This window comes from Carica papaya, chromosome 9, assembly GCF_054855325.1.
Source record: "Carica papaya isolate Zhongbai chromosome 9, ASM5485532v1, whole genome shotgun sequence".
NCBI lineage: Eukaryota > Viridiplantae > Streptophyta > Magnoliopsida > Brassicales > Caricaceae > Carica > Carica papaya.
In genome coordinates, this window is record NC_142317.1 from 5,660,256 (window position 1) to 5,671,727 (window position 11,472).

Below are 11,472 nucleotides of genomic sequence, written 5' to 3' on the forward strand. Positions count from 1 at the left end.
ATAAAAATGTAAGATTTGACTATTAGAATGTATAATTAATTGTTATTTTGACTATTATCTTCCTTAGTCGAATTTGAAAACTTAGAAGGTAGATATGAAACTTACGTTTTCACATTAAATAAATTTGTCTAAAAAGGAAAATTAGATTTATTGATTGTTTTGTGATTTTTACTAACTTTTGATTTTCCGTATCGATTGTTAAATGTTGACATTTTTACTAAATGTCGACATTTTTACTAAATATCGACATTTTTACTAAATGTCTGCACTACTGTAATTTATTCCCCTTATTTAACTATTTTAGTAAGAAAACTAAGATTCAAATCATGAATAGTGAGAAAGTTATTGACTAAAAATTATCTCTCGCATCTCACCAAATTAACCATGCGGAGGTTAATCATATAAGAATTTTAGTTATATTTCTATTTCTGTTATTTTAATCCCCTTTAATGAAAACTCCAGTAACCTTATTGAACATTCAAATTTACTATACAATGAATATAAACACTAAATTCTCAATTGTTTTCGCTATTATTTTTACTAATTCAATATTTCATTTCAATTAAATTTTAGGCCTTTACAATTAAAACCGACACCCATCAGCATATGTAATAAACATCAGCACATATATGTACAAAATAATTTGTCAAATCTCAGAGTCAATGTTTGATCATGTATTCATCCATGGGCATTAATAATTCTAATTTTCTCAAAAATATATATATATATTTGGGAATATGACATACATTGATATACTTCAACTCCAGCTTTGGCTACTGCATAACTTTCTATCTAGCTGAGAACATAAGCTAGGCGCCTACCCCAAAAACCATCTTCCACCTTTCTTCATGTTTCGTTGGCGTGTCCTGTAAACCATGGCAGTCCTGGTTGAAGGCACTGCTTCATATCGGATATTGGAACAATAGGTCCCAGAAATATCCGCCAGAGATCAAGTATTATTGTCACCAGCATTGCAGCACCTAATGCATCAATAGCTACCCGATGCAAGTCCCAAAGGTCATCAGAGTTCTCATCAATCCTGCACGTGGTGGTAAATCCACATGAAGCAATATCCAAAGGATGACAACACACCACTGATTTTTCTATATCCTACATTGGCAAAATTACAACTATTATTTAATTAACATCCATTACATTCTGTTTTCTGAATGTGATTTTTTAATTATGTTTCTGATTAGACGAGCTCTTCAGAAAAGAGTGCACTGCTATTTCATATAGCAAGGAAATCCATCTGATATGAACCAAAGTAATGGTTAACCAAAGCAGAATAGCTGGAGGAAAAAAAGTCCAGAAGATTCAAGACATGGACCAAAGTCCAATATTTGTAAACAGAGGTGTGAATAAGAATTTGGTTGTTACATGCTGAAGTAAGAATGAGAATGAAATTAATCAAGTTTAAGAGGCATAAATTAATCAAGCAGAAACTACAATTATCTATGATTTACTGAGAACGCTTTTTTTTTCCTCTAAAGAAACGCAAAAACAAAGACCTTTTGTAAATTATAACTATGATTTCCCAATTCTCCAAACAAACAGGAGACAATCAATGAGACAAAATTGAAATTTTTTTCCTTACCTCAGAAACATTGGGAAGCTTACGATGAAGTAGATGGCATAAAACAAGGACCCAACTTTGTACATAGATGCACGATCCACAAACTCGTAATAAGGGAACTGCACAATCCAAATTAAGTATTATTTTCACAGCCTTATTTCACATGTCAGTAGCTTTCAGTAAAAGCATTTTAAAGAATTGCATGTAGGAACAATGAACACTGCAGGGACTACAAGAATTTCAGAAAGAGAGGTCTAGGAAATGTTCTTTATCTTAGTCAAAAGGCGAAGAAAGGAATGCTCTAGAAAGTGTAATAAGAAGAAAAGTACTTGTATATACAATTAAATTATTATAACTTCCACAGTTAGCGATTGAGGATTAATCAGTTATAGACAATATCTATCCTCAACCGAATAGACTTTCATATTTCCGTAGGCTGTAGAAGGTTAATTACTAATAAATTTGAATGAAAAGGAAATTTATAAAAAATGGTCCTGCACATAATTAACTTATAAAAGCCATCTTAACATGAATTTCGTATGAGTTGATCTGTTACATAGCATGAAAGACATACAAACTGACATTGAGAACTAATCCAATGATATATTAGAATCGCATATTCCCAGGCGTGAATCCTTAAAGAGCATATATTAGGCAGAGAATCAAATTATCACATACGTTGGCAATAGCTAATGTCTCAAGATATGCTATGAAATAAGAGAGAGCCAAAATCCAAGCAGCCTCAAAAGACCACCGAACTTTATCTGGCAAGTCAGCAAGAGAATGCCGTAGCCTACGAAGTGTTATGTTTGATGTAACATGGTAAAATAGGAAGCAAACATGTGTAAGAAGGAATGTTGTGTGAGGTACCTGCACAGGATTACAAAGATAAATAGAATTCAATCCCAATAATCAAATTAAGATATCATTTGAAGTAGCAATGGCCTAATATTCCTCAATTGCTTACATTATTCATCTTCCATGATGGGAAAGTATAAGAAGCTCCCAGAACTGTGAAGAAATAGTGGGTCCAAAAGTAATTTCCCACGTAACTGAAAATTATTATCCAGACACTGGCCTGTGACAATGATAACAATACAACTGATGACAAGAGGAGATATAAGCACCATTCAAGTATCAACAAACACAGTTACACAAGCAATATTTTTTAGAAAGCAATATGATTTCTATGATAGGATTCTAAAAAAAAAAGCTTTTACAATGTCAGGCAATTGACAACAATATTATCTCAAAGCTTTCCCCAGAAAGAGGGAGGTAAACTTGCCAACCAAATAGTTGAAATGCTGACTTGGTTTTCTAAGTTTCTCAGAAGTTGTATACCTTATACATAATCTCACAGTAGCAGATTCAAGATTACCCTCACATTTTTGGTTAACTTTAGGTGCCTATGATGATGCATATTTAATGCACAGCACAGAGTTGATGACAATATATATCCAGAACCTGGTTATTTAAATCAATAATCAGGCTTATGGTGCAGGATGAGCTAATCGCCCAGTGATTGCATGATAGTTGATAACAGACACAAACAACAGAAAATTTCTTTTGAAAAAAAAAAAAAGAACAGAGCCGGAGTTAAAACAATATTCAATACTGCAATTCAAACATGTCAAAACAAAGTAACAATTTATTTCGTCTATTATATAGATTAACAGAAACATATGAAATTTACCAGAAAGAATGAAACAAACAAGTCCTATAAATAGATATTTGTACAAATGACATGCTTAAAAGAATCAATTATAATTTACAAGAGAGAACTAGTGAATTGAAATCAATCTCAAAATAGCAATAACAAGTAGAGCAAAATATAGTTACATTTAGAACTACTAAAGCTTTCATAAAGTTCGTATCTATAAGGTTACCCTTGAGAAGCACTTGCCTTGACCCAATAGCGGTCCTTCCATGGTAATTTGTGGTCAGCCTAACAAAATATACAGATAAAAGAAGGAAAAAGAAAGTTAGAAACATCCAATATAGAGGTGTATTCAGAGGGTTATTAATGAAAATATTAACTAGGTAAAAATGGTGTTTTTCTTCAAGTTTGGCATTTAAAACTCCTAAACTACCTATTAGTCTCTTGAAGATTTAAATCAACATTAGCATTTATAAAAATACAAATTCATGTAATAGGTATAGAGAGAGACTATTCCTCAAGGCACATAAGCGTCTTACAGAATGATGAATTCGAGCATTCATTTATGCATGTCAAGCCTTAAATTGAAGCATGTAAAGAGAGGAGAATTGTAAGAAATAAGCCCTTTCATTTATTAAAGAAATCCCATTCGGGATGAATACAACTTATCACTTAAAAGTTAAAATCCAACTAGAGTACAGTATATAGACAAAATCATATAACTGGTCCTCCAAAAATGCAGATTCAACTTTTTATAATTGCCTCTCAATTTTTGTCTCTTCAAAATAAACAAAGCTAAGACATCTAAAAATTAAAAAGCAAAAAAGAAACCATATGATTCACGAGTCAGAAGTTTACCTTTCCAACAATTAACATTGGAATCAAGAAAGAAGGAACCGCTGAAACCAGACCGAGAAGCAAGTATTCCAACTCTGTAAATCTCTGGCGTTCACCAAATAAAAAAATGAATTAAAGGTAAATCTATGTTAATTGCAACTGAAATATAAAATAAAATAAATGAAACATAATTTCACACTCCAAAAAGCAAATTCATCCAAACAAACTTAAACCTTATCATCATTTTTCTCTCTCTTCTCAATAACCTATTATCATCAGTCGCAAATACAGCGGACCAGTAACGCTAGAATGACATCACTCACTCAAATGAAATCCATCGCTATGAAATGTTCCCATTCCACTTGAACAAAACTTTCCCGGCAACCAAAAGGAAAAGCGAGAGTTTACCTCGTAGAGTTTGTACGGGACAATAATCCCCAAGCAAAGAGTGAGCCAAAAAGGAGTATAACCGAGAAAAAAGAGCTCCGCCCATCTCTTGCTGGGATTAGAAGCAAACCATAGGCCGGAACAAGGAGCGGCTGCTTTCACTTTCTTGCCTGCGCACAAAAACCGAACAGAGAATTTGTAAGAGAATGAACTGGCCAAAAACCAGAACTAAATTGGCAAAAAGAGGATTACCGGCCATTTCGGCTTTCCGATCTAGACTCTACCGCTGTTCGGATCTGAAATTCAGGGAGTTACGGTGTAAGATGTGAATTTGAGTGGCCGCGACAGCAGTGAGGAAGTGAAGGTCGGGCGGCGTTGTTCAGAAAGCGGAGCAGGTAAAGAGTGATAGTGGAAATTTGGAATCGCCAGGTCATTGGTGCCGCTGGCTGGAATCTCCCCGATTCCGCTTTAATATTATATTAATTTAATATCTTATATTTAATGTCCTTTCCCGTCTGACGGGTCGGAAGGAGAAATTCATTAATTAAATAAAATATTACAATATTATTTTCCGTAAAATTTTTCTCAATTTTACAAAATTTAAATTTAAAGTAAACTCAATTTTAATATTTTTCTAAAATACAGTAAATTTATAAATTTAGAACTTGAGACGGTTTTTTGAACTCTTTTATTTTAGGAAATTGTGACGTTAATAAATAAAATTTTAAAAAATTATTTTTACACACTGGAGAAATTAATTTCTTCTATTTAAATAATTTTTTAGCATTTAAATACATTATAATAATTTTAATTATTATATTTACATTATTCGTTTCATTTTAATCATATCATTTTGTTATTTAATGTGTTATTTTTAGAGTCCAGAAAAATCTACAGCAATTAAATTACACTTTAGGGGAAAAAAATATAAAATAATAGATTTGTAAATTTGTAAATTAAATCGTTTGAAATGTTATAATTGAAAGTTTTAACACATCATGATATAAATAAAGTCAATGCTGTGCTCTGATTTATGACCATAAATTCTATTATTATTTATGGATTATTTAATTTGTTTGCTAAGAAAATCATATATTGGACTGTAGTACGACTGTAAGATTTGCCTTTGTTTTCATAATTCATGTTTAAAAATAAAAAAAAAACATAATGCAATTTATTTGTTACTCAAATCGTCGCATTCTATGATAAAATATTAAAAGTAATAATAAATTTTTAACCAATAATAATAATAGTCTAAAAAAATTAAATATTTTCATCACATCCTCTGTATTCTCTCGTTGTATTTATATGTACAAAAAAAATTATAATTTAGTAGATATAAATCAACTTGTTAAATTTTATTATATTAAAAAAAATAAAACTAAATAAAATATACTTAACTCTTAATTTAATTTATATAACATATAATCTAAACTTAGTCTAGTAAATTGTTGGAGCCTGTGGTAGCCGTATATAATGTATTTTAAAATTTATTTAAAAACACATAATTCGGTGTATGTATATTATATTTTTAATTTTACTAAAGTGTATAATTATTATGTTAATAATAATATATAGAATTGTACATTAATAAAAAAAAACAAGTATATGATCGAATTACTTATTAATTAATCAAAAAATAATTTGTTATATAATATAGTGCAAAAGAATTATTTGAAAGATCTTTATAATCTTTAAGTGTTTAAATATTTGACTTAAATTTATCGGACAAGCTCATAAGAATTTTTTCAATAATTTTATTATAATTTTTTTTATAAAATAATATAATTTTGTTAGTAATTCTCATAAGTTCATTAATATACTTTTTAATTTTTTATAATTACTTCATATTTGAATCTAAAGTTATTTTTTAAAATTTAAAATTTGTATCAATCTGATTTGATCATTGTAACGGCCCCGGAAAATATTAAAATGAAATGAGTATTTAAATATATCGAATGCGGAAGCGAGATCAAAATTTCATTTAACATCCCTTACACGAAAAACCAAAAACGTACTTAAGATATAAAAGATTAAACTAACTAAGAAGGAAACTCGAAAATAAAACTATGCGTATGACTACAGAGTCTCTAGGCATCCCCTTCGTCGTCCTCCTGCGGAACGGGCTCGGGAACCATGTCTTCCTGATCTGAAATGGTTAATTAAGGAGTGAGCTACACTAGCCCAGTAAGAACATCACGATATCTCACCGTCACGGAGATAAAGGTGGGTAAAAAACCACAAAAAGACCAATGGAGCATAATTTACAATAAACTCGTTTATTAACAACAAAACCTTTTATCAATAATAAAACTTTGACCATCCACTTACCTTGGTGGAATTTATGAAAACAATATGAGAAAAACAATAACATTATCATAATCATTGAATAATCTAAGCTGTAAAACATAACACTTATCACGCCTCTTGTAATTCAATCATTGTACAACATATCTTTTTCTCATTTACCAGCCTACTAGTATCCGTGGGGGTCCATAGGGGTTCCGCTACCCGTTAACCTTTAACATTCATAATCAGTTTCCAGGGCCGTCCCCATACCCCGTCCGGTATGGGCGCCAAAACCATGAACCTCAATACCCCGTCCGGTATGAGGGTGAAACGGGCCGTCCCCATACCCCGTCCGGTATGGGCGCCAAAACCATAAACCTCAATACCCCGTCCGGTATGAGGGTGAAACGGGCCGTCCCCATACCCCGTCCGGTATGGGCGCCAAAACCATAAGATCTCCATACCCCGTCCGGCATGTGAGACCACAATCCCGGTAGGGTTCCCTACGGACCCGGTCCGTCCACCATCTCCCAGGATATCTAGTCAGGCTGACCCCCATAATACAATTATCAGTTTACACAATCTTTCATTTTTCCTTTTCCTCAATCAGCATCATCAATTCACATTTAAACAAGCAAATCGTAATTCATACCAAACAGACAACATACAGTATCAGTTTTTCAGTCATTCAACCCATAATTAATAAAAACGTAGTACATGCACACAAATCTGTAAAATGAACACATCAAACCTCATTCTGCATTTAAAGCTGTAAACAGGCCAAATAACAGTAAACCACCAATCACACTAGACTCGGGCTCCATTAGCTACCTTAAGCAATTTCACACATGCATTAATTCAAGAAATACCGTTTTATCATTTTGAACTTTAATACCGTGATAGGAAATAAGGTGAGGGGTCCTTACCTGTTTTCGGGATCCGAATACGATTCACAGTGCGCCTGCAGGCTGTCCCTAATTTTCCCCTGAATTTTTCCCGGGGAACTGAAACACGCTCACAGTACCTGCACGGGTTCCAAAAAAAATCCAAATTAGGCCCAGGGCCTCTTTCGGCCCAAATCGCAACTCCGGCACGGCGGCTCCGCCGTGCTCCGGCGACGGCGCCGCCGCTGGCGGCGGCGAGTCGCCTCGGGTTGACTGTTTTCGGCCGTTTTTGGCCGAATTCGGCCACACTCGCATTGGTCCTTGTCAGAAAACAACCCTAGGGCCCTCGGGGGGCCAAAAAATCACGGAAAAACGGAGCTTACCGGCGGCGGCGCTCTCGGGTACGGCGACTCTCCGGCGAAGTTCGTGTTTTGGTGATTTGGCTTCGGTCAACCTGTAGAGAAAAGAATGGTGATCACGGTGATATAAAAATTGCATCGAACGGAGGCCGGGAAGGGCCTCGTCGGAGGCAAAAACCGAGAGGGGGCGCGGCGGTGCCGCTGGGCTTCGGCCGCGTATTCCGGCCGTTTGGCCGGGATTTCGGCTTCGATTTGGCCATAGGAGGAATCAGTGGGGAAAAACGAGTCGGGGGTATGAAATTTACCTCGATCGGCGGTCGGAAATTTCCCCGGTGCGGCGGCGAGTGGCGGCGGGTGGCGGCGGTCGGCCTCTGGTTCGTCTTCTCCGGCGAGCGGCTGGCGGCTAGGGTTTGTGGTCTGGTGTGGAGGTTCTATTTATAACCCCTTGCCTTTTGATCACAGCCGTTCATTTTGTTTTAATCTGGGCCGTTCGTTTTTGATTGAATCTGGGCCGTCCGTGCGATTGAATCTGGGCCGTCCGATCGCGTGATTGATCTGGGCCGTCGGATCGCACCCACGCGGATCGCCAGCGTGGCTCCTTTTGGAGTGACGCGGTCTTGCCACGTGGCAGGCCCTGGTTGGCCGGGACTGCTGACCGGGCCTGCTGACGTGGCTGCTGACGTGGCCGCCCTTTTTTTTTTTTTTTTTCTCCTCCTTTCCGGGTGCTACAACTCTCCCCCCCATAAAGAAATTTGGTCCCCAAATTTGCCTCATTACTCTTGATCAAACAGATGAGGATATTGGGCCCTAAATTCTGATTCCAGCTCCCAAGTCGCCTCCCTAAGCGTGTGGTTCTGCCACAAGACTTTTACAAATGATATTTCCCGGTTACGGAGTATTCTGCTTTCTCGGTCCGTGATACTGACCGGTACTTCTTCATAAGACAAGTCCTCTCGGAGTGAGAGCGGTTCATGAGCCACGACATGAGAAGGGTCCGGATTGTACTTGCGCAGCATAGATACATGAAACACATTGTGAACCCGGGAGAGCTCAGGGGGCAGTGCAAGTCTGTAGGCAGTGGTACCAATCTTGTCTAAGATTTCAAAGGGTCCAATGTATCTGGGGTTTAATTTTCCCCTTCTGCCGAACCTACTAATTCCCTTGAAGGGGGTGACTTTAAGAAACACCCGGTCACCTTTCTCAAAGGCCAGGTCCCTCCTTCGGGTATCAGCATAGCTCTTTTGCCTACTCTGAGCTGTCTGGATGTTCTTCTTGATCTTAACTATCTTGGACGTGGTTTCTTCCACTAAATCCGGGCCAAACAATCTTCTATCGCCCACTTCCTCCCAACAAATCGGTGACCTGCACGGACGCCCGTAAAGCGCCTCGTATGGGGCCATGCCGATGCTTGCTTGGTAACTGTTGTTGTAGGCAAACTCTATCAGGGGTAGATGGTCGTCCCAATGGCCTTCGGAGTCAAGGACACAAGCTCGGAGCATATCCTCCAGCGTACGGATTGTCCTCTCTGATTGTCCATCGGTTTGGGGGTGGAAGGCAGTACTGAGGGACAGCTTTGTTCCCATAGCTTGCTGGAAACTATTCCAAAACCGAGAAGTGAATCTGGGATCCCTGTCGGATACCACTGTTACTGGGACCCCATGCAGTCTGACTATTTCCCGGACATACATTCTTGCCAACTTGTCCAACGAATCAGTCATTCTGATGGCCAGGAAGTGGGAAGACTTAGTGAGTCGGTCAACAATTACCCATATGGCATCGTGTCCCGATCGTGCCTTGGGTAGTCCCGATACGAAGTCCATGGTGATGTGTTCCCACTTCCATTCTGGAATCGGTAAAGGCTGAAGCAACCCCCCTGGGCGTTGATGTTCTGCTTTGACCTGCTGACATACCAAGCACTTAGATACAAAGTCGGCTATATCTCTCTTCATCCCATTCCACCAGAATCGGGGTCGCATAGTTTGGTACATTTTTGTACTTCCTGGATGCATGGCGAACCTTGAACTATGGGACTCTGTCATGATGTCTCTTTTTAATTCATTGTCGTCTGGGACACACATTCTGTCCTTGAAACGAATCAATCCGTCGGCAGAGATCTGAAATTCTGAGTTCACTCCCTGTTCTGCATCCTTCTTGCGGTTTACTAGGGCGGAGTCGATTGACTGGGCTTCCTTTATTCTTTGGATTAGCTCGGGTTGGACTGCTAGGTGGCTCAAACATGTGGCCCTCTTCAGATCTTGCAGTCGAACCTGCTGCGTAGCCCCAATGGACCTGCATTCCGAAACCATCAGATGGGCTAGGGTGCCTGCACTCTTCCTACTGAGGGCATCGGCTACTACGTTGCCCTTACCTGGATGGTATAGGATGTCACAATCATAATCCTTGAGGAGTTCCATCCACCTTCTCTGACGCATGTTGAGATCCTTCTGAGTGAAGATGTGCTTCAAGCTCTTATGATCGGTGTAGATCTGAAAGGTCTCTCCATACAAATAATGGCGCCAGATTTTCAAGGCGTGTATGATTGCGGCAAGCTCCAAATCATGGGTAGGATAGTTTTTCTCATGATTCTTTAGCTGTCTAGACCCATATGCTATAACCTTTCCATGCTGCATCAGGACACAACCCAGGCCCAGATAGGAGGCATCACTATAAACTGTATACCCTCCTGATCCACTCGGTAGAGCCAGCACGGGTGCAGTAGTCAGTCGCTTCTTCAATTCTGAAAAACTCCTTTCGCAGTTCTCATTCCAATCAAACTTTGCATTCTTCTTTGTGAGTCGGGTTAGAGGGGCCGCTAGACTGGAGAACCCTTCGACAAACCGGCGGTAATAACCCGCCATCCCTAGGAAACTGCGAATTTCCTTAACTGTTGTCAGCCTTTCCCAACCAAGTACCGCTTCAACCTTTTCGGGGTTCACCGACACCCCTTCCTTCGATATAACATGTCCTAGGAAGGCGGTTTGCTCGAGCCAAAATCCACACTTGCTCAACTTTGCATACAACTTCTTTTCCCTGAGTACCTGGAGGACTTGGGCAAGATGATGAGCATGTTCTTCTCTACTTTTTGAGTAGACTAAGATATCATCGATGAACACGATGACAAATTTATCCAAGAACTCTCTGAAGATTCTGTTCATTAGATCCATAAAGATGGCCGGGGCGTTGGTTAGCCCAAACGGCATAACCAGGAACTCATAGTGTCCGTACCTGGTTCGGAATGCCGTCTTGGGGATGTCTTCTGCTCTCACTTTTACCTGATGGTAACCTGATCGTAGATCTATTTTAGAAAAGACCTGTGCACCCTGCAACTGATCGAAAAGGTCATCAATCCGGGGGAGAGGGTACTTGTTTTTAATTGTTACCTTGTTTATCCTTCTATAATCAATACACAGTCTCAACGTTCCATCTCCTTTCTTTGCAAAAGTAACCCCGGCACCCCATGGGGAAATGCTGTGTCTAATGAAG

The 11,472-nt window shown here is 38.3% G+C and overlaps 1 protein-coding gene across 1 annotated transcript; it reads right to left on the bottom strand.

Moving 5' to 3' along the window:
- Window positions 1-607: 607 nt before the first annotated feature.
- On the bottom strand, window positions 608-4,926 carry CPI1 (cyclopropyl isomerase). Its single transcript, XM_088211177.1, has 8 exons — window positions 4,710-4,926; window positions 4,479-4,627; window positions 4,092-4,175; window positions 3,480-3,521; window positions 2,544-2,654; window positions 2,255-2,446; window positions 1,598-1,695; window positions 608-1,039 (listed from the first exon to the last, which is right to left on the bottom strand). The coding sequence occupies exons 1-8, from the start codon at window positions 4,714-4,716 to the stop codon at window positions 847-849; spliced, it is 876 nt and encodes a 291-aa protein (XP_088067303.1). The 5' UTR covers window positions 4,717-4,926; the 3' UTR covers window positions 608-846.
- Between the last annotated feature and the right edge of the window lie 6,546 nt (window positions 4,927-11,472).